This window comes from Micromesistius poutassou (genome assembly GCF_964030765.1).
Source record: "Micromesistius poutassou genome assembly, chromosome: 13".
Lineage (NCBI taxonomy): Eukaryota > Metazoa > Chordata > Actinopteri > Gadiformes > Gadidae > Micromesistius > Micromesistius poutassou.
Window position 1 is genome coordinate 2,292,732 of NC_140283.1, and position 23,566 is coordinate 2,316,297.

At 50.2% G+C, this 23,566-nt stretch overlaps 1 protein-coding gene across 6 annotated transcripts in view; it reads left to right on the top strand.

Moving 5' to 3' along the window:
• Nucleotides 1-733: 733 nt before the first annotated feature.
• Nucleotides 734-23,566, top strand: part of tjp1b (tight junction protein 1b) — a 39,851-nt gene continuing 17,018 nt past the window's right edge. For 4 of the 6 annotated variants that reach the window (XM_084477632.1, XM_084477634.1, XM_084477635.1 and 1 more), the window contains exons 1-11: nucleotides 734-856; nucleotides 12,090-12,146; nucleotides 13,340-13,464; nucleotides 13,570-13,672; nucleotides 13,989-14,319; nucleotides 14,709-14,815; nucleotides 15,841-16,009; nucleotides 16,124-16,268; nucleotides 18,326-18,456; nucleotides 20,734-20,839; nucleotides 21,980-22,130. In XM_084477632.1, coding sequence (XP_084333758.1) covers nucleotides 12,099-12,146; nucleotides 13,340-13,464; nucleotides 13,570-13,672; nucleotides 13,989-14,319; nucleotides 14,709-14,815; nucleotides 15,841-16,009; nucleotides 16,124-16,268; nucleotides 18,326-18,456; nucleotides 20,734-20,839; nucleotides 21,980-22,130 — 1,416 coding nt within the window. In that variant the 5' untranslated portion in view covers nucleotides 734-856; nucleotides 12,090-12,098. The remainder of the gene's footprint in view (nucleotides 857-12,089; nucleotides 12,147-13,339; nucleotides 13,465-13,569; nucleotides 13,673-13,988; nucleotides 14,320-14,708; nucleotides 14,816-15,840; nucleotides 16,010-16,123; nucleotides 16,269-18,325; nucleotides 18,457-20,733; nucleotides 20,840-21,979; nucleotides 22,131-23,566) is intronic. The other 2 variants (XM_084477633.1, XM_084477637.1) reach the window with 1 other exon arrangement.

Consider the following 23,566-nt stretch of genomic DNA (forward strand, 5'->3'; position numbering starts at 1 on the left):
GATGTTGGCAAAATAGAGTTGCACATGATTAGCAATAGCAACTATTACATTTAAAGGGTAAAATGCTGCTGCCATCATCTGAATACCTAGATGTAATATATATATATATATATATATATATATATATATATATATGTTCTCAGTTGGCAAAAAAGCCCACATTCCAGTAGAGTAAAGGAAATACAACCAGCAAAAAACAAAGCTGTACATCTGACAGCATTATACCAGTAATAAGTAATTAACTTAATATCCTTAACGCAAGAGCCTGTTTTAAACATAACAACTGAAGACGCATCAAAAGGTAAAATAATGTAGTAAATATTGTTAATGTGGGCCATCACTTCAGCTCCTGTCCCATTGCCATTAGTCAGAAAGCTCAAGTGATTGACAGACAGCCCAAAGAAAAAAGTATCAACACAAAAAAAAGCATTGGTTTGACCTTTTTGCTTTACGTTTTTAGACTGCACTCGCAGTGTGTGTGAACCATGCGTTTTAAACCAATACTCTAAAGCTAAATACAGATCTGATCCGGGAGCTTCATTAATTTCATCGACGGTCTCCACCTCCCCGGCGGAATGGCGCTCGGCGTTGCGTGAAGAGATGCTGCTCTGAGTCTGCACCTCCGAGGAGGCTGCATCCCCGGTCCACCCGGGGATAAATCTCGATGGTCTATTCCTAGCGAGCCTGTCACTGTCACCGCGCGGTGAGGGAGATCCAAGTGCACCAGCGGAGGGGGGAAGGCGTCCAGTGCTGCCATTGCAGTGCGGCTGCTTTGGAGCCACGAGGAAAACTAGTAATTCCTTTGGCGTAAGGGGGGGTTCAGCCACAACGAACTGAGGACCACGGCTCTGTCAAGGTGATTGCTTTTCTTGCGTTGTTTTCCTGTGTGTTTCGTCCAGCCGAGGCGCGCTGCGGGTGGAGGCGCGCTAGCGGCGGCGCAGCGGCGAGCGGCGCGGCGGCTAGGCGCGCTAGCGGCGCGGCTAGGCGCTCTAGCGGCGTTGCGTCTCTGCGCTATGCGCTCTGGTTAGCGTTCGAGCTAACAGCTATGTGGTCGGGGGCTTAACCACAACGTTTACCGTCCTACGCCGTTATTGTTGATCGGACATTATGCAGGCGGTGCAGACAGCGCGGTCGGTAACCAGTAGCGGGCTGTCAGCTGTCTCAGTCCGCTGCGTGCCGCACCACCAGATAGCGATAGCTACAGCTAGCCTGTGGGACAAAATGTCGGCCAGCAGGGATGCACTGACCAAAGAGGCTTCACTGGTTAAAAAAGAGAGCATATATGCACGATAACCAGTGGTGCTGCTGCTTCAGCCACGCAGTGAGGGCTGAGCCGACACCCGCAGGCAGCCGTCCTGTCTGTGTTCCTCTGCGGACAGAAGGTCACCCAGTGGCTCGTCTTGTTGTGGTCTGGTGCTGGAGAGCAGCTCCGATGGGAGGGTTACTGGGAGACTGGCTATCTGAGTGATGTCCTGCAGGACTGAACTAGTAGGTTACTGGGAGGCTGGCTATCTGAGTGATGTCCTGCAGGACTGAACTAGTAGGTTACTGGGAGGCTGGTAATGTCCTGCAGGACTGAACTAGTAGGTTACTGGTAGGCTGGTTATCTGCGTGATGTCCTGCAGGACTGAACTAGTAGGTTACTGGGAGGCTGGTAATGTCCTGCAGGACTGAACTAGTAGGTTACTGGGAGGCTGGTTATCTGAGTGATGTCCTGCAGGACTGAGACACACGCCGACCCAGAGAGTGGTGGTGAACATCTGGTGTTGAGGTGGTGGAGGTGCTGGCCCTTCTTGCGTGAGGAGATGTTTGGGCGTGAGGTCCTCCTTGGTGGTTTAGTTGGTGATCAGACAGCCTCCAGGTCACCTGTTGAATATTGATATGCGACTTAAAGAGCAGGAACCAGCTTCTGTTTCTGTTAAGCTTTAGACAATATAATGTGAACTACTTCTAGTGTAGACATTCTTATTTATTTGGAATATGTTCAAAGTCAATCTTTGAATTCAGGAAGATCATACACATAGGATAAGATCGGACTACAGTTCCGTAGTGTGTAAAATAACTACTGATTCTAACAAGACAAGGATCAAGCAAATAGTCAGGACATCAATGGTCCTATTAATAAAAAGTTGTGCATCAGCCGTCGACAAATTTAGATGAAGACTTGTATATTTTACTGCTTTCTAATGATTTGAATGAATGGGTTTAGGCTACACGCTGCCTAAAGGCATGCATTTTAGAGCAATTTGTAAGTAAACTGGAAATGTTTCTTTGATGGGAGCTTTGAGACGCATAACAGAAACCAAACCAAGATGGAAATAAACTTGAATAAACCCTCCATCCCAATGTGTTGCAGAGGAGTCACCTATGTTGTGGTACTATGTAGGTCTGCATGTGAGGCTGGACAGCAGTTTCTTAATTGCCAGGCCATTTGTTGCCTTAATTCAAAATACAGCAGGTATCGAAATGGTGGCTCCAATGAATCAGAATCCCAATCAGGCTTAATGCCTGTATATATACCTATAGTTGTAAATTGTTATTTGGGATTCCATATAATTATAATTAATAAGGCTTTCCCATTTCAAACCCTTCCAGTCAGAATCTGCTCCTTCTCTAAACGGTGGTCGTGGCTCCTTTTATAAACGTTTATTGCCCCTTTTGTCTTGGCTTAAATCAGTGTGAGGGAGAGACAGTGGGATGCAGCCGGGCGTTTGTGCTTATCAGCACATTCCTGCTGTGTGTGTGGGGCGCTGATAACTTCCACAGGGCTGATTGAGTTCAGGGGCTCAGGCCATGTGTGCTTCAGACAGATTCCCAGGCTCCGCTTATATCATCACAGAGCTCCGCTGTAGTGCTTGAGAGAAGCTGCTGGTCTCAGAATGGTTTCAGACCAGCGCTGTTACCAGTGATGAGATGTTTCTATCCCTACGGTCAATTATTATGTAGGGGTGGGCGACGTGGGCAACAAATAATATCCAGATATTTCTGATCATTTTGCAGCTATTGTCAAATATTTTGACATGCAAAGTGGTTTTGATCAGCTCACCTAAAAAGATCTACTGGTTTGTTGTAAATGAACGCAGCACACAGACATCTTAGGCTCACATACATTTAAAAGTTGTATGAAAAAGAGACAACTTTGATCTGTAACAATAAAAATAGATTACATAATAAAACATTTAGAAAAATGGTAAATCCTCTGTGTAGACTGTTCTATTTTTACATCAGGCACTTGACCATTCTACAGGAAAAAAAAAAAAATGGACAAACAATTGTGTCCTACTGCCGCATTTCCTCCTTCCACCAAAATATCCTATGTGTTTAGAGGATTAATAATAACAGAGTTTCACTGTTTAATCCAATTGTAAAATAGTGTAGTGAATGGCAGTTTGCTGATGAGGGGATTTAAGTGTGTGTGCATTGTGAGCGTTCTGTAATACATCAATGCTTTTGAGACGTTAGTTTTTCAGCTTGTTTCCTTGTTCCATAACTAAAGTAGATGTCTGTGATGACTTGTTGATATCAATGTCATCAAATACAATGTCATACCGCCCACCTCTAATATGAACTGTATGACCCAAGCCAATACAATCACAAATAATTCAATTCAATTCTTTATTTATCACAGACACTAGTACAAGGTCCATAGCAGAGTATAGAGTATAAAAGTAATAATTCAGATATTCTGAAAGATGGTGTATGTACGTAAAGTTTGAGATATACTATTTGTTATTTGGAGGTTTCCAGGTTAATGTCCAGGTTTATTGTAGTACTTTGTATGTTCACTTGTTGCCATGTGTTTCTTATGTATACTACCACTTTCAAACTCGAAAGACTTGCTAGCAAGGCTAATTTGAGACCCCAGACGAGCCGTGGCTGAGTGCTGTGTGTGGTCCTAGTGCCGGCTGTCTGCTCCCCCTCCCGTCTGCTGGGACAGGCTCCAGTTCCCCATGAGGAGCCCTGGAACAGGCAGCAGAAGGAGGTGGATGAGGGGTTCTGGTAACCCACTTTATTTAGTTTTTTGTGTCCGACGTATTGTTTCCGTGGTTTTACCTTAAACCATTCAGGAAAGTGAATGAAAGCAGCCAAAGAATAGTGAAACCGAGGCTCCAAACAACAACAGTCGCTTTAGAGGAGAGGTTGAAGCCAGTTCAGTTCTCCAGTTCTCCACCACATCCTGGTCCCAGCAGTAGTACACAGAGGGCTGAAGAGGTTCAGCGGATGTGGGACTTCAGGAGTTCGAGTTACAGAGACTTACACCCATGTCCCTTACATGTGTCTCCTGGTGGATGTGGACATGATTAATTATAGACCGCCGGGGGGAGGCTCGTGGAATGGGGTAGATATGCAAGGAATCTGACTGTCACCACCCCATGGCTTCTCAATCAGGGAAGTAAATGTATCCTGGTAGGATATAGCCTGACCAATGGCCTGGCAAGTGTATTGGATGATTTCAATAAGGCAGTGGGGTGCATGCACACACATTTCTGTGTTTTATTTTCTGAACAAAATTATTGATTGTCAGTCGCTGGCTTGCTGGTTTGTCAGCCACACAACAAAAAAAAAAGTTTGGTCCTGTGAACCACAGCATTTGACAATATATGAGGGATTTGGCTGAACATATAAGGGTCAGTATACAGGGAATAGTCGCGCTATTGCCCTGTTGTGATAACACACTCCCAATCAGTTGTAATGGCTTCAGCAAACCACACTGGCTTTTATGCATACCAAGGACATACAGGCTTATTATTTATCAGAGCTGAATACTGGTGCTGATGCTGTTGTTACTCCTCTGTCGGCTATGGAGCAAGGCTTCTAAGCATCCAGCTCATCTTTGCTCTGACTTTTGCTCAGCTAGTTGCACACACAGCTCTGACAGAAAGTGTATTGGAAGGAATTGCAGTATAATACATTTATTTTTGCTGGTCTATGGATTGTGTAAATTATGATACACTAGATAATGGCATCTACTGAACGCTTCAGTTTGCCGCAGATGTTAGCAATACATTTGCATTAGCAATGTTATCCTTCTTAATGTTATCCCCTAAAATAATGTAGTGGTAGAATAAGTATTTATTTAAACCATATTATGGAAGCTCATGTTATGCTTTTGTGGACTGGGGAATACATGTCTGATCTATTCCCCTGACTCTAATCCCACTTCACATTTTTCACATCACAATTTCTGTATATGGGTTGGAGCTTTTAAACCAGGTTTTATTTATAGCTGCCTTAAAAATCCACCTCAACAACAAGTTAGCAAAGCAAATATCTTCCATTGCTGATTAGCATTATCCATACGCATCCGCAGTCCCACTGCTGCATGGCTCCTCTAGGGCTAGCTCTGTGTTGTCTTTGCTAACGTGTGTCGCCTTGTAATTGTTAACGTCGGCCCTAATTTATGCATGCAATGCAGCACACCTGTGCAGGAAGGTCATTATTGTAATGTACCACACGCAGGGCGGATTGATGGGACTCTGCCGTGGCGCTGCGAGGGTTAACTCCGATACAGCAGTTTACACTGCGGACGGATGCTAGCTCAGAGGCGCCCCGTGCCGTAGCAGCACTGCAGATCCCACACACAGCGCCGCCGGGAGGGCCCCGCCTCCGTGCTCTGAGCGTGGAGACGAGAGGGGGAGAGGAAGAGGAGCAAAGAAATGAACAGAACAATGTTGGGAGAGAAAGCACAGATCCACCAGGGAGACGGAGGCGGTGACGGCGTAGTGGTGAACTTAGCTCGTCTCTGACGCGGCGCTCGGCCTGCCCGCCCCGTAGCTCCGCCTCGAGACGGCTCCCCGAGAGGAAGAGGAGGGACGGAGAGGGGGGTGTGATGGGGAGGAACGCACCCAGCTCCTACTGTAGAGCTCTACTGGAGGCACACTGGCTCTTTTTTTATTTTTAAATCTAAATAGGCTCTGACTGGATGTAGGGAGCAGACTGTGGGTGTGGGAAGCCTTTTTTTTGTTTTTTTTTGTTTTTACATGTCTGCTGTGATGACCAGCATACAAAGATGTAAGTACCTTTTGACATTTAATGTAAACATACTACAAACATGATAAATGCTATTATTCTTGCAGTCCAACTCGTTGAAGGCAATGTGGCAGAAGTCCCAGTCATTTACCCGTTCCTTTGTTCAGTGGCTGCTAATGTTCTTAAACTATAATCAGTTGTATTTGTTGTAAATGTACCTTTGATCTGTTTGGTGATGCTGCAGCCCTCTCTCCCACGGCCCTCGCTAGTTGAGCTGCAGTGTAGTGGGCTGAACCCCATCCTATGTGCAGAGCGTCACTAGCCCCCCCGGGGGACCCCCTCCCTGGTGCTACAGCGTGCTCCTCAGACCAGCATTTGAATATTGTTATTCCCAGAGGCAGGCGAGTTTCAGCAGATGTCAGCAGTCGTAAGCACATCATTCTCAATCCCTGATCTCATCAATCAATCTGATGGTGCTTGTTTTTACCTGCGCTGCGAGTGAGCAGGTAAGAGGTCCCACAGTCGGCTCAGGTTGCAACTGAAACACAATGTTCTGCAGGCCCTTGTGTCTCCACTAGACGAGACCTTCACTTTGTTTGCCGGGCTCGCTGGTTTCCTGTCATCACAGATTTTTTGTTGTGTCGTGAGATCTAAACATCTCACCTAAAACGTTGCTCTAAGGTGTGATTTGACTTGTCCACACACACACCTCGGGGTGTATGTGTGATTGTCATTGTTGAAGTGACAGGGTGTTTTGAGTCGCTGGATGGACCCCCACTCCAATGCAGGATAATGCAGTGAGTCCTCTTTTGGATGTTGTTCCTCTGCTGGGTTCCATCAGTCATGCATCGGGAAGGGTTTGCTAGTTCCAGTATTAGATGAATTTGTCAGAATTAACCATCAGCTGGTTTGTGAAGTGAAATCCTCCACCCGCTAATACTGGGCGTAGGGGAGCCGACAGAGTCCGTCAGTATCCTCGTGTCACATGTTTCTGTTGACTCCGGGTGTTGAGAGGCGGTCTGTGTTCACCAGCATTCATCCAGCAGTTCTCACTTAACTCTGTTGCGGCACATCACAACGGCAGAATTAATCATGGTTATTTTTAGGACCGCTGTCCCATGGCAGCCAAAATTGAATAAGATTCTGCCGTGCCCCTAAACCATGCAGCTGCAGCACATCTAGCCGGTTAATCAGAGGACGAACCACCCTGGGCCGACTGTCAGGCTCTTATTAAGCTATATCCATTGTTTCAGCCTCAGTCCAATTCCTCTCTCTCATCAGCAAGCTTGATGGGGGCTTTTTATGTTGATACTATTCTTGATTAGTAATACTCTTAATGTTCCTTAGTAACTGTTAGCCAAACTACCAGCGTTGGTTAAGTTAAGATAAATGTTTTGGTTGGTGTTAATATTATTTCACAGCATGCACTGTACTGTTAAAAACATTGGGTAATTAGGTTATTGTTTTCCCTCTCATCCTAGTACATGTCAGTGTTTATAATGCATTAATAATGACAGTGATTACCAAAGGGAAGCACAATATGGATTTTTTTAAATCCATATTGACAAAAAGATTTGTCATGCCAGATTTGTCATGTCATCAAACGCAAAAGTGTACTCGAATAAACAAGAACGAGCAAACCATGAACGATTGCAACAAATATTTGAATAAATTATAGTTCATGACACCTTAGAAATCTATTTTATAGTTGAATATGTGTTGTGGTAAAGTTTTGACACAGGATATATAATGCAGTCCAAAATAAAGCCTTCGGCATGGCATAATGTTACACATCTCATTAGGAGTTGAGTGGTTTGAAAGTGTTATTTTTGTTGAGCGATATTAACAGGATGAGTCCCGTGAGTCTAGATGTGTGGACACTCTGAGACACTCTGCCGGCGGGCAGCAGCACTCCTCTGCAGAGCCATCGTTGGTCAATTTTTCTACACAATAGGCCAAGCACCCTGTCCTACAGAATAGCCCAACTCAAACACAATCCAACAGGATTCGTCTCACGTTTCAAAAATGTTCCCATATAACATTAATATCACTGTTGAGAAGTGTTTCCTGCCAGCTCTACGACTGGGAAAAGCAGGTAAAGATATCAGTGGAGCTCCTGTGTGGCTGTAAAGCACATAGACTGTATATTAAACAGGTTTAACACTCCATAGGTGTGCATTGGTTGAAACTATCGCAGACTTGTTTTTGCACACCTTTGCTCAAAGAGAATGTATTCCATTAGAGTTTCTGGTATCTCTTGCATCCCTGGTTAAAACTAGTCGACTTGTTCCCTCCTCTTGGAACCCGAGCTGAACTCGTATTGCAGTAGCAGTCGTGCTGTAGTCCTTCTGCGACTGTGAAAAAAGTCCAAACGGGGGATGACATGTTTTCTATTTTGTTCCCTAATGTACTAGGAACCAAAGCACAGGGGCCCTGTAAGCCCGACGGTCAAGCCACTGGAAGCAATATTGGCTTTGAATTATCAACTCTATTCGTAGCATTAGATAAAAATATTATCTGAATACATCATCATTCACAGTAACACATATTTCCTGTTGTCTGTGGTTAATTAATATGACAGATATTCATGGTGCATCTCTTATCATCACCTCAAACTGAATCCGCTGATGTGACCGTGGTGCTCGTGTGTTCCTGTTGAATACATATGGCCACGGCGTTCCTCTCCTATCACCCATGCTCGGCTGCTCGCTCCATCTGTGTGAGCGTGTCCGTTCCCAGGTTGCCTGGTCCTAATCCCCCGTGCGTGACCCAGCCGTCGCGCTGTCCCTTCAGCGGCGACGGGCTGCCAGCCCTGGCGCCGCTCCGCCGAGTCTCTGTTGGCACGCGTCGGCCGTGGCCATAAAGGGCGATGTACAACAGGGCCACAAGAACTCCTCAATGACTAGATAGTGACACGGTGAACTACAAGCAGGCCACGAGGGCACAGCACAGCTTATGGGGGACACTTCTGAGCGCAGACCCACCGTAGCGCTCTGCGGTGTGGGGGGGACGGGCAGAGAGGTGACTGGAGAAGAACCACTCAACCTGTTAGCCTGGCTAGGTTCAAGCATGTCCCCGTGGTTGGAGATCAGCCCTGCAGATGGCGTCTCTTTAATGTGTTCACTTTTGAATATATATCATGTTTTCCTTTTTTTTTAATTATTATTTTCACCTCAATATTACCAAAATATTCAACTTTATTCAGCCTGTATGTGTCAGGCAAGTCGGCGATGCAGGAGGTGAAGGTTCCGTCCCCAAAGGGGGGGTGTGTGTGTGTGTGTGTGTGTGTGTGTGTGTGTGTGTGTGTGTGTGTGTGTGTGTGTGTGTGTGTGTGTGTGTGTGTGTGTGTGTGTGTGTGTGTGTGTGTGTGTGTGTGTGTGCGTGCGTGAGCACGATTTGGGAGCCATCGTTTCTTCGTGGTTGCCGATGAAATTATGTAGTGTCCTTGTATTTTATTAGCCTTCCAGTTCAGTGGTAAAGCGCCTATAAATCCAAAGCAAATGTAGCAAAGTTCTAATGCATCAGCATTTCCACTGCACTGATCCACTGTAGGGGACAGAGGTGTATATATCCCCGTCCGCTCACAGTAAACCTTCAGGAGGGATTTCAGCACTCCTGTTTTTTCAAGCCAATGACTCTTTTCAAAGCCTTTCCGATTTCCTTACCTTTGTGCTCTTGTGGAGGGTTTGTACCTGGGCTGCTGCTGTTCCTGTATCAGTGGGAGGCAGGGGAACTGAGTTTGCCAGGTATTGTCCCCTCCACCTACCTGGGAACACTGGTACCCGGACCACTGGTACCCGGGACCACCGGTCACAAACCACTACAAAACGATGCTTTGAACGAGCCTGACCAGGTGATGTAACAGACCCAGTGGGTAACCGGGGGCAGAACAAAAGCCCTCACTTCCTGAGTCTCCTTTGGTACCATGTTTGGTAGAAGAGCTCTAAGCGTTCTCACAATATGCTGAACTGCTGACCAAATATTCTAGACCCTATACTCGTCCTTGATATCAATGATGGGATGGTATATGTTTAAGGAAGAGCAGAACTCGGGCCCTTTGCTGCAATGCAGGCTTCAACAGCAATAAAGACTATGTTGTATCTGAATATTGGTGACCACGACTCACGGACATTATAGATAGTATATATAATAGTATTTATTCATCCTGTATCCATATTGCATACTGCTTGTAACAGTAAGCCACATCACATTGTAGGGTAAACTCTCCCAACGTGATCATAGCTTTTGGAGCAAACAGTTCAGAAATCCTTTGGGATTTCATATGGATGGGATGTGTGTGTGTGTGTGTGTGTGTGTCCGGCCAGCTTTAGGGCCAGAGTGACAGATTTGACCGTTTAAGGTCATCTGTTCACAGGTCTTCAATCTACTCCCAGGATAAATAGGTTTCCAGCCTAATGCCCCCAATATAAGTTATAAGGGGCGGTGTGATGGCCCTGCTTTTATGTCACAGCAGTCCATCCAGGGCTGTTTAACGTCTGATGCTTGTCCCCGCAGCCTGCTCAAGGAGAGGCGTCTAGGGCAAGGAGAGAGAAAGTGTGGATGGACTACAGGTTACTAGTGTATGCTGATCTGGTTTAGTGTGTCTAGGCTAGGGAGTTGAACGGCCATCTCTGCTGGATGTGTGTGAGGGTGAGAGGACCTGCCCGGCCCCTTTGACGTCACCCAGAAGGACGCACCTGGCTCAGGGGGAGGAGAGGACTTGAGGACCTGCTCCTTTATCCATCCGGCTCAGAAGCATGCTATTGTTCCCCTCGTCCTGCCTCCGTCTACCACCTTCTACTCCATTCTAATTCTGTGGCAGCAGGCTTCAGGAACCTCTGTTCTCCAGAGTGGCTCCTGGGGGCCGGGTGACTCCGGCGGTAGACAATGGAGCTGAAACACTTGAGTCCTGCGCTGCAGACGGACTGAGACGAGGCAGGAGAACACGGGTAGAAGTGCTCTGCACGTCAGCTCGTGACCAGCCCCTCAGCCCAGCTCTGTCTGTGAGCAGCTGGCCATGTGGAGGGCCACGTTCAGCCTCTCACCTCCGTTTGTGTGTACATGAGGGGCTAGGCCTGAGCTGCATATATCGTCTGTCCCAATAACATTTACACCAATGCTCACTCAATTCAATATGCTGTGTCTATATTAAACGCTCATTGTGCTGCCGTTAATTATATATTTGCGGTGAAATACATATTTTCCAGGATCATATAAACATAGTATCCCCAGCCAGCCTTTTGAGTGGCAGCTCGTATCCTCATGTAGCTCAGAACGCGCTGACCTCCAGCCCACGCAGAGACCGCCCTGCCGGCGGGAGGGGAGGCGCGTCCGCATCGCTCCGTGTGTAAATGTTTCAGTCAATGGTTTTGGATTACGTACGGTCTGCCTCAAATCGAGTGTTTGCTTTGGGTGGTTTTGGGTCCTGTAGTAAAACAGTGGAGGCTGTGGAACGTGGCTCAGCACATTCTCTGGCTGCCTTTCGCTGCAACGCATTGCAGAAATAAATAAATAAAGGCTGGGGGCCTCAGGTGGCCGTTATAAAGGGTCAACAGAAAGGAAAACGGTCGCACATCGAGTCTTGGACTCTCCTCTGTGGGTCTGGCGGGCTCCTCATGTCCCCAGAAGCTCATGGTGGAAACCAATTAGGACATGCAGAGAAGAAGCAATTCATAACTCATAAAAACCAAGTAGGCAGAATCAATAAGACCATTAGTTTTTCTGTTGAAGTGTCATGATGTTTCTACGTTAATGGGATTGGACACTTTTGATGTTGTGCATGTGGAGGCGAGCGTGGGCACTTGCCATTGGGGAGCATTCCATGTTGAAGCCAACCAGAGACATTTTCCCAGCAGTTTGAGCTTCTCTCCTAATCGGGATAGCAGGTCTCACTCAATGGTATGAGACCATCAAGAAACAGACTCTTTAGAGTCCCCTGCAGTCCTGGCTATAGCACCTGTAACAAACATGTGGATGTTTCCCGAACAGCCTAAAGGTCCGGGACAGAAGAAGGGATCCAATCCCACCTCCTTCACCACTGGGCTGAGTCATACAGGAGGTGCTTTGTTCAATTAAATCCCTCGACCAACCTTTTCTGTGTCTTGCTTTTTGTCTTCCAGAGTACAGCAATGGAGGAGACTGTCATATGGGAACAGCACACAGTCACACTTCACAGGGTCTGTATTTCACCTGCCTTTACTGCATTCACTAGCTCTCCCTCACCCCCTCCCCCGGGTTCACCCACCACCACCACCACCACCATTCTCCTGGTGTTCACCACCACCACCACCACCACCACCACACCATTCTCCTGGTGTTGACCACCACCACCACCACCACCACCACCACACCATTCTCCTGGTGTTGACCACCACCACCACCACCACCACCACCACCACCACACCATTCTCCTGGTGTTGACCACCACCACCACCACCACACCATTCTCCTGGTGTTGACCACCACCACCACCACCACCACCACCACACCATTCTCCTGGTGTTGACCACCACCACCACCACCACCACCACCACACCATTCTCCTGGTGTTGACCACCACCACCACCACCACCACCACCACACCATTCTCCTGGTGTTGACCACCACCACCACCACCACACCACTCTCCTGGTGTTGACCACCACCACCACCACCACCACCACCACCACACCATTCTCCTGGTGTTGACCACCACCACCACCACCACCACCACCACCACACCATTCTCCTGGTGTTCACCACCACCACCACCACCACCACACCACTCTCCTGGTGTTCACCACCACCACCACCACCACACCACTCTCCTGGTGTTGACGGCGGCGGCTCACAGGAGCCAGCGTGTGCAGAGTGAGGAGAGCAGAGCAGCACAGAGCTCTTCCTCCGCCCCTCTCCCCCTCGTGACCCGCTGCACAATAAACCGCCACAGATTAGCAGCACTGCTCACACCCGTCCCCCCCCCGCTCCCTTTTATAGGAACACAGCCCAACTGGAAAACATTCAGCCTTAACATGTTTTAATGATTCGTTCTGTTCCTAGTATATACGCTCTATCTGCTCGGTTGCATCCTAACGTTTTCTAATCTTGAAATTTGGTTGTTGAGTGTAATCAGTGCAGTAAGTAAAACCTTGTCTACATTCCAATACTTAAATTAAAGGGCTTATTTTTTCAGAGTGGATCTTTTATAACATTATAATTGTTTCTTTACTGCCTTGCACCAAGCAGAATCCAAATTCCAAACCACGTTACCCTTTCCTCCGTTCAGCAGTTTTGAGGGATTCGAGACACGATTCCTTCATACTGTGTTCAGCTGGTCCTTGTCCCACGATGCTGCTGCTGCCTGCCGGTCCTGACGTGTCTCTCTGTGCAGGCACCAGGGTTTGGCTTTGGCATCGCCATCTCAGGAGGCCGGGACAACCCTCACTTCCAGAGCGGCGAGACCTCCATCGTGATCTCAGATGTCCTGAAGGGAGGCCCGGCAGAAGGCCTGCTGCAGTGAGACGCCGCTCCTCTGTCTTCAGACACCATCTCCTCAGTGACCTCTGAAGAGGGTCCAGCTGACCTTCGCTCTGCCTCTCTCTCTCTGCCCCCCCCCCCCAGGGAGAATGACAGGGTGGTCATGGTCAACGCCGTGTCCATGGACAACGTGGAGCACGCCTACGCCGTCCAGCAGCTCCGCAAGAGCGGGAAGAATGCAAAAATTGTAAGTGTCGTCGACGCGGCGACCGCAACGCGTCGTCTTCTCAGGTCTGTCGGCACGGCGAAGGAACGAATGTGCACTAGAAGTCAGGGAGGGATGGAGGTGACGGAGGTGAGGGAGACCAAAGCCATGCCCAGAGCGAGGTTAGGCAGGCGGGCCCCTCCAGCGTTTGATGTACAGGTTGTTGTTGTTGTTGTTGTTTTTACGAGCTGCATGTTGACATGACGTATGTGTGTGGGGCGGGGGGGGCTGGGGGGCTGGGATCCGTCCGCGCTGAGTTGCGTCCTCTTGTCTCCGCCCCCCCCCCCCCCCCCGTCAGACAATCAGGCGAAAGAGGAAGGTGCACGTGCCCATGGGCCGGCTGGGCGAGCGGGAGACCATGTCGGAGCACGACGAGGAGGAGGACAGCTACGACGAGGAGATCTACGAGACGCGCAGCGCCCGCAGCGGGGCCTACAGCGCCGCCTACAGCGCCGTGGGCGGGGCCACCGGCCGGCGCAGCGGGCGCAGCGGCAGCCGCCGGGACCGCGAGCGGGAGCGCAGCGTGTCCCGGGAGCGGAGCCTGTCCCCGCGCGCCGACCGCCGCGCCCAGCACGCGCCCCCGCCGCGGCCCGCCAAGGTCACGCTCGTCAAGTCGCGCAAGAACGAAGGTGAGCCTCTCAGACTGCGGGGAGGGTCGCGCCGCACTCCGGGCGTCAGAACAACAACGCCGCCGCCGCCGCCCGTTATCGGCTCGTAAATTTCCGGTACATGCAAGACGGCCACATTTTGGTCTGCACTAAGTATAGACCCAAGGACCCTGGGATTGTGATTATTGAGTTGGCAGGATGAGGGAACTGCCCGACCATAGTCCAAATTAAATTAAAGCAAAGCCCAATAAATCCAAGTCAAAGAGCGATTAATCTTCTTAAGACGGCGCCCCTGAAGGCCAAATCCCGGCGAGGCGAGAGGGGGGGGGGGGGGGCGGCGAGCGGGCCGGTCAGCGGGCCGGTGGGCTCTGTGCTGACATGCTCTCTGTTGCTGTCGTTCACTCTGTAAGCAGAATATGGCCTCCGCCTCGCCAGCCACATCTTCGTCAAGGACATCTCCCCCGAGAGCCTGGCGTTCCGGGACGGCAACATCCAGGAGGGGGACGTGGTGCTGAAGGTGAGGCCGGGGGGGGGCGGGAGGAGAGGGAGGCCGGGCTGGGGGCGGGGACGGGGGGTGAGCCCGGGCTGGGGGGGGAGGGGGGAGGAGAGGGAGGGAGGGCTCTGTGTGTATGCTGGGGTGACACGTTGATGACTAGACATTTAAGTGTGCGTTGGATGAAGGTGTCGGTCATCGGCCCCTCGGTGTGTCGTATCGTCGGAGGGGGAAACGTGGAGACTTCTTCCCGTTTGATTCCCGTGGAGTTTGTTCTGGAATAGGAGTCCCGGGAGCCTGTAGGGTTTGAGGTCGGGCCGCTCGTTACATCAAAAAGGGTTTCATCTGCACCCTGCCACCCCAAGGTCATAAGAGACACGCTGTCCACTGCATCACATTATTGATCTCCTCTCACCAGAGTCCCCCTCCTCCCACCGCCTGACGACTGGTCCCTGAGCAGGGCAGCTGCTCACATTAGCATAAATCTAACATACATTAGAGACAAATAAGACCAGACTGCCTCAGTGTTCATTATAGCTGAAGTTGTTCAAAATGTTTCTTCAGATCTTCTTTTAAATCACTAATGATCAATTTTATAGTACGAAATACAATATATTTGTATCATCATGTTACTTTATTACATTACTATATTACATTACATAACTAGGTTTCCTTGAGAGTTTCCTTGATGCACAATGTTGTTGGTAGATAAACCTATTTTTACTTAAAACAAACAGCACCACAACAGTCATTTCGCTGGCACAACTGAAGTGTGTCCCTCCGGTGTAGAACTCATTTTAAGGAGCACCACAACGGGTGTGGCTCAATTAACGTATGAGCCCCAGCTGCAGACTATTACATCAACAGCCTGACTGGAACATGTGCCTCTTTTACATCATGGTTTAAAACAGTGAAGATGCCATTCACATCTTCACACATTGTGAATTACAATTCATCACAGCAGCCAGTGACCTAAAGGGTCCGTTATCACAGAGTAGAACTAACGTTCTGACTGCAGTCTCTCTCTCTCTCTCTCCCGCCCGCCCCAGATTAACGGCACGGTGACGGAGAACCTCTCCTTGATAGATGCCAAGAAGCTGATAGAGAGGTCAAAGGGCAAGCTAAAAATGGTGGTGCAGCGAGACGAGAGGGCAACGCTGCTCAACATCCCTGACCTCGACGACAGCATTCCCTCCGCCAACGCCTCTGACAGGGACGGTGAGACAGCTCTTCAGCCAAGCCGCAATGTACCCCCCCTCCCCCCCCCCCTCCCTGAACGTGCCCCCCCCTCACGCCCGGCCAGGTGCTGACAGCCGCTCATGTTTCCGTCAGACATTTCAGATATCCATTCTCTGGCGTCAGACCATTCCAATCGATCACATGACCGACGCCGCAGCAGCCGCTCCCGCTCCCCGGACCGCCGGTCGGAGCCCTCCGACCACTCCAGACACTCCCCGCCGCAGATCAGCAACGGCAGGTAAGCCGTTGCACAACAACAACAACAACAACAACGACGACGACAACGACGGGACATTAAGACGGCCGCTTCTCAAGTAATGAAGGAAGAGAACTGCTGACTGTTTGAAAGACCCCAGCACCTCTGAGACGGTGTCTTCTGTTAGTGCTGGGTTGTGTCTGTGTGTGTGTTCCTGGTGGTCTGTCTCTTCTGGGGGGACGGCCCCACATGATCCTCTTTAAGTGAAGGTATTCCTGCTAGTGGGAGAGCCGACCTCTTCAAGTGGCGTCTGGTCTGAACTGTTCGACCGTTTCCATCTCGTCCTGCTGATTTACAATGCTGTTTATGTCCCCTTTATAATCGGACAGTTGGAGAATCCCGTGAGTTGGTATTCCTTTTCTCCAGAGATGTACAGTTTATGAATAGTTAATAGTGGGATTAGTAAGGCTGGGTGTAGCTGTAGTGGTTGATTTCCCTTTAGACGTAGATGCAGTGTGATGTAATGTTGTAGACTAGTACATTTACACGGTTCAATTATTTAACATTTACTATGTAAGACATGATCTCAGGCTGCCTTTGGAAGGAGCTATCTATCCCAGCGCACGGACTGAATTTGTGCCGGAGACACCACTGTTATGAATCACATAACTATACAATTGTTTAATACATTAATTATGATGGGATGGCGCCCCCTTTTTGTGTTGCCCTGAGAAAGTAGTGTCACATAATCCGTTTGTCGATGGAGCAGTAGTTTTGGGGTACAAACACTGCGTTGGCAAGACGACAATGTGTCCCTAACAATGAGGAAATGTAGAGCCGTCAACCTCCATCAATGTCACCAGCCCCTCCCCTTCTTCTTCCTCTGACAATACGGCTCTATGGCTGGTTTCAATGTGTGCTTTGGGACAACAATGGAAGTCTATGGCGCCGAAGGTAAGCGATGTGGTGTCTCTGCTCTTTGGTACACAGATGATGCTTGTGTAGACGCTACAAGGCAGTAGAAGACATTGTAGCATTGTTGGCTTTACTTTGGGGACGCTGGATACATGAATGGAAATGACACAAGCTTGTCCTTCTTAAATGGTAGTGTTGTCATGACAGATAGTTACTGTAGTCTACAACAGACTGATGCACAGTATATTTATTATTATCAAATATGGCGCAACAAGAGGTCACTTCATTCATAATCACAAAGTTGAGATTGCACAAAATTGGGAAACTTTACCCAAATAACATACTAGCACATTGAATAGTACCTTCTGCTACAATTTAGAACATTTACGACTAGCACTTTGTGTATCAACATCTCGGGTTTCGCCAATTATTTTGTTTCTTTATCACCGTCTACCTGACGGATAGAGAAGGACTATTCAGGTAGAGGTCACATTTCAACACCAGGTGTTAGAATTGCCTTATCCTTTAGAGAATACTGTCATTTAGCTCAAATATATGGGCTGGTAATACAAAATGTCTGCATCACCCTTTCTACAATTTCTTACCTCCTAGCTCAGAAGTATACTTAATGGTATTGAATTGAACCGTATCAGATGTTAGGATTGATGCGCTTTAATTCTTTTCCACCCAGTCAGACTGGTGGTCCTCGTGTGTCTAGGGGCCTGACGGCGTCACCTTTGTGGTCATTTAGAGACGCTCCCTTACCAAGGGCCTCATGCAGAGCAGCGCTCTGAGGTCCACCTGCAGGCCGCCGTCCTGCCTCCTCAAGCGCCTTGGATAAGCTACTCTAAAAATAGACCAAACAAAGGAGAGGGTGGAGGCTCAGCCTGACCTTCAAGACCACAGCCTTGAGATGTTGGTTTGATGGCTCCTTCTGTGCGCCTGTTTGTTCATGTGCATCATGTCCACCCCGCAGCCCGGTGGGCTTTGGCAAGTTCACCTAGTCAAGGTTGTGCTCAGCTGCTAAGGTCACAACCGGCCTCTGTTCTCAGTCTCACACACACACACACACACACACACACACACACACACACACACACACACACACACACACACACACACACACACACACACACACACAGAGAGTTCCCCACGCATGGACGAGTTTGTCTTTCTCCCTGCAGTCACAGAAGTCGCGACGATGAAAGGATGTCCAAGACTTCTTCCACTGCAAAGATCGCCGAGGAGATCCCCCTGCCCAAGCCCACGGAGTCCTCTGTTGCCAGGGAGGAGAAGCAGCTCCCCCCCCTCCCAGGTGAGGTCTGGAGACCGTCTGACCACCACGCTCCCTGTGGTTTATCTCTGAGAGCTCTGTTTATCTGTGCTGCGTCTGTGCCACCATGTTACCCCTCTTCATAGTCCTCCTCATAAGACGGCTGATGCTATTTATTACCACGTGGTCAATGAATATAAAACAAAACCCTATTTACAACGGAATGTGTAACGATGCTAGTTATTTTGCCTAAATAGGGTGACTTTATGAAAGGTGAATCGTGAGTGATCATGTCGGTGGCTGGAATCCACACAATGAATTCCTACAAGGTCTAGTTTACCGTTTCTGAGTACCTGTCTTTGTAGACGCTGGCTGGGCCAAGATCTTTATGGTGTTGGTGCCTTACGACTTTTATACTTTTACTTTTATTGATAGTCTGAACCGAATGATTCCAGCTAGCGGGCTGAGATCAGGCCCTCGGAGCAAACAGCCGCCTTTTACCTTTAATGGAAACTTGAAAACCCAGAGACCCTAGCAACGCTGGGCTCCAGAAGACAACAGCAAGAGACCCTAGCAACGCTGGGCTCCAGAAGACAACAGCAAGAGACCCTAGCAACGCTGGGCTCCAGAAGACAACAGCAAGAGACCCTAGCAACGCTGGGCTCCAGGAGACAACAGCAAGAGACCCTAGCAACGCTGGGCTCCAGGAGACAACAGCAAGAGACCCTAGCAACGCTGGGCTCCAGGAGACAACAGCAAGAGACCCTAGCAACGCTGGGCTCCAGGAGACAACAGCAAGAGACCCTAGCAACGCTGGGCTCCAGGAGACAACAGCAAGAGACCCTAGCAACGCTGGGCTCCAGGAGACAACAGCAAGAGACCCTAGCAACGCTGGGCTCCAGGAGACAACAGCAAGAGACCCTAGCAACGCTGGGCTCCAGAAGACAACAGCAAGAGACCCTAGCAACGCTGGGCTCCAGAAGACAACAGCAAGAGACCCTAGCAACGCTGGGCTCCAGGAGACAACAGCAAGAGACCCTAGCAACGCTGGGCTCCAGGAGACAACAGCAAGAGACCCTAGCAACGCTGGGCTCCAGGAGACAACAGCAAGAGACCCTAGCAACGCTGGGCTCCAGAAGACAACAGCAAGAGACCCTAGCAACGCTGGGCTCCAGAAGACAACAGCAAGAGACCCTAGCAACGCTGGGCTCCAGGAGGCTGCAGTGTTTACCGGCCGAGTGTAGAGGAGGGGCTGATGTAGTCTGAGGGGGCTGCCAGCCAGCAGCCCCCTGCTGTCTCTGACCTTTACCTCCAGGATACGGTGCGCCGCTGGGGGCCTTCTGTGTTTGATCATCTGTTCCTGGACGGGTTTATTTCTTTGTTTGATTTATTTGTATTTGTTACTGAAGTTGCATGTTGAGTCAGTAGTTCAGACGCCCACGAACTGGACGCTCTGGTTTATGTACTGGCGTGGTAAAGTAGAGTGTTTGTGTGTATCAGGGGCTGTGTATGTACTAGCAGGGTAAAGTAGAGTGTGTGTGTGTATCAGGGGTCTGTATGTACTAGCAGGGTAAAGTAGAGTGTGTGTGTGTGTGTGTGTATCAGGGGCTGTGTGTGTACTAGCAGGGTAAAGTAGAGTGTGTGTGTGTGTGTGTGTATCAGGGGTCTGTATGTACTAGCAGGGTAAAGTAGAGTGTGTGTGTGTGTGTGTGTATCAGGGGCTGTGTGTGTACTAGCAGGGTAAAGTAGAGTGTGTGTGTGTGTGTGTATCAGGGGCTCTGTTTGATCCAGAGCGCCAGAGGGCGTGAAGTTCGCCCCCAACGACACTTTGGAAAACAAACGGAGCTCGGCACTTTGCTCCGAGCGCTAATAATCCCCCCCATCCTGCCATACTTGTTCCCCTCCCTGCGGTTTCGGTTTAGTGTTTTTTCTTAACTCTATATGCATAAAGAAAGGCAACAGATCATAACTCATGAAGACCGCGGGTTAGAGAGCAGCGCGCAGTGGGAGAGGACCAACGAGGCACCAGAGGCCCGGTGTTGTGTGAGCGCAACACACCGGCACAAACAGGTGTGTGGGGGGGCGGCAGACGCTCAGGAGGTAGAGCAGGTTGACTGGGAACTGCAAGGTCGCTAGTTCGATCCCCTAGCCGAGTGTGGAGGTGTCCCTGAGCAGGACGCCGCACCCTGACTGCTCCTGGCCAGCCGGCTGTCGCCCTGCGGGGTGGACTCCGCCGTCGCTGTGCGGGGACGTGTGACTGACTGGCTGTGAGTCTCTGTGGACGGTCCGAGTCACTGATGGTACGTCTCTTGTCCTCAGAGCCCAAGCCGGTGTACGCCCAGCCCGGCCAGCCCGACGTGGACCTGCCCGTCAGCCCGGCCGACGCCCCTGTGCCCAGCGCCGCCCACGACGACAGCATCCTACGGTACGCTCCCGGCCCAACGCCAGCCCACGGCGGGTCTCTTCTAGACGTCTCTGTCGCTTCGTTATCTCAGGATTATTGTTATTAAAGTTAGGATTAAAGTTATTGGCGAGCCCAAAGCAACATGTAGTCTGAACACAACAACACCACACATCTCTGCTCAGCTCCATATCCACTGAACAATACGATGCGTATGATTTACTACTGTCACCGTGGATTATCCTAAAGGAATTAGTAAAATATTTGTTTTCAAAATGATTTAGTAATTTTTAGTTTTAAATAAATATAAGTCATGTGAAATACAGTAGAACCTTGAGACTGAGAAAACCCAGTCCCTGAGGTACCATCGTGTGTAACCAACGCCCATGTCTCCCCTGTCCCCCCCTGTCCCCTGTCCCACCCCTCCCCTGTCCCCTGTCCCCTGTCCCCCCCTGTCCCATGTCTCCCCTGTCCCACCCTGTCCCCTGTCCCATGTCTCACCCTGTCCCCTGTCCCACCCCTCCTCTGTCCCACCCCTCCCCTGTCCCACTCTGTCCTCTGTCCCACCCCTCCTCTGTCCCACCCCTCCTCTGTCCCACCCTGTCCCCTGTCCCACCCCTCCTCTGTCCCACCCCTCCTCTGTCCCACCCCTCCCCTGTCCCACCCCTCCCTGTCTCACCCTGTCCCACCCCTCCCCTGTCCCACCCTGTCCCATGTCCCACCCTGTCCCGTGTCCCACCCTGTCCCCTGTCCCACCCCTCCTCTGTCCCACCCTGTCCCCTGTCCCACCCCTCCCCTGTCCCACCCCTCCTCTGTCCCACCCCTCCCCTGTCCCACCCCTCCCCTGTCCCACCCCTCCCCTGTCCCACCCTGTCCCGTGTCTCACCCTGTCCCCTGTCCCACCCCTCCCCTGTCCCACTCTGTCCTCTGTCCCACCCCTCCCCTGTCCCACTCTGTCCTCTGTCCCACTCTGTCCTCTGTCCCACCCCTCCTCTGTCCCACCCCTCCTCTGTCCCACCCTGTCCCCTGTCCCACCCTGTCCCCTGTCCCACCCTGTCCCCTGTCCCACTCTGTCCCCTGTCCCTCCCTGTCCCCTGTCCCACCCTGTCCCGTGTCCCTCCCTGTCCCACTCTGTCCTCTGTCCCACCCTGTCCCGTGTCCCAGGCCCAGCATGAAGCTGGTGAAGTTCAAGAAGGGCGAGAGTGTGGGTCTGCGGCTGGCCGGGGGAAACGACGTGGGCATCTTCGTGGCCGGGGTGTTGGAGGACAGCCCTGCTGCCAAGGAGGGCCTGGAGGAGGGGGACCAGATCCTCAGGGTAAGAGGTCCACCTTAACCCCAGACTAATGCTGCTCTCATCAGACCTACGAGGTCCACCTTAAACCCAGACTAATCCTGTTCCCAGCAGAGGCCCAAGGGTGTGACCCTTGAGCCCCTGGGCTCCGAGCCTGTTTGGTCAGAGATAGATTTAATTTCTTTTACTTTTTCTAAGAACCTCTGTGTCGGGACCGGTTTGAGCGAGCGAGAGTCCCCGAGGCCGACTGGGCTTGTGTTCGCCGGAGGCCCGTTACACACTCACAGATCAGCGCCTCCGGCAACATGACGGCTCGCAAACATATATGAAGCGCAGGAAGTAAAACACGGTTCAGCCAGATTAGACCTGGTTCTGCTCCTCTGGCGGTTTGACCAACGCAGACCCACTCCCACCCGTACCAGGTCTGGTACCGTGCTGCTTCAGTGTTATCTCTTTCTATTCACACCGATACAAAGAAAACTGATTCTGGGAATGATCTCTCCATGGAAATCCCATCATTGATGTGTTTACATGCGAGTATGGGACACCATGACCAAAAGGCTGGAGGGGGGGCTGGTGTTTGATGTGCTTTCCACACAATGGAATAGCTTCTCCGTTCTTCTTACACGCGTCTTGCCTCAGGTGCAACACATGCAGGTGTTTTGCTAGTTTGGGTTCATGAGTGATCCCGTGTATTTATTGTTGAACTGAAGGTTCAAAACACAAGCGCTCTTTGTCTTACTCTATCCTTCTACGAGAGGCTGTGGTAATGTATCTCGCTGCCAAATCAGCCATTGCTGCGAGAAAGCTCAAAGAAACCTTACTATGCACGTACAGGCGCCAAATAATTCAAAAGACTGGATAAAACCAAACTGCATTAATAAGGTTTCCCATAATGGGATTCTGGCCTCACCCCAGTCCCTCGCATTGTGTCAGCTGACTAGTCCTCTTCTACTTACTACAGCGTAAAGTGTTCTGCTGTGTAAGGGGACTGATGTGTGATTTCCTGGGAGATGGGCTTTATTTAATATCAGCTCCCTGTTGATTTTTAAGGGAATTAAGTATGGCTAGGAAACGGGTCATGGGGGTCGTTGACGGTCTCTGGTCGGCTATTATGAGCTACGAATCTGCAAGCTTTCCGTCTTTTTTAATATTCCTGGACCTGGCGTGAATCCCCCGCTAGTCCTCTGGTCCTGGAGGCGGTCTCCTAGCAGCGTCCCGGAGGAAACACACACAACAACGGCTGTGTGTTTCCTCTCCGCTGTCCCCGGTTCCCCCGGCGCCATATATCTCTGTGTTTCGGAGCACTAGTGTACTATGGGATGGCCGCAACTCCTCACCGCACCATAAACCTTGAGGCGCCGAGTTACCAAGGCAACGGGTAGAACAGGGCAGGCCTTGTTAACGTCAGCCGGAGTGAAGATGCTCACTCTCTCCCTCCGCTCACGAGCCTGATGGAC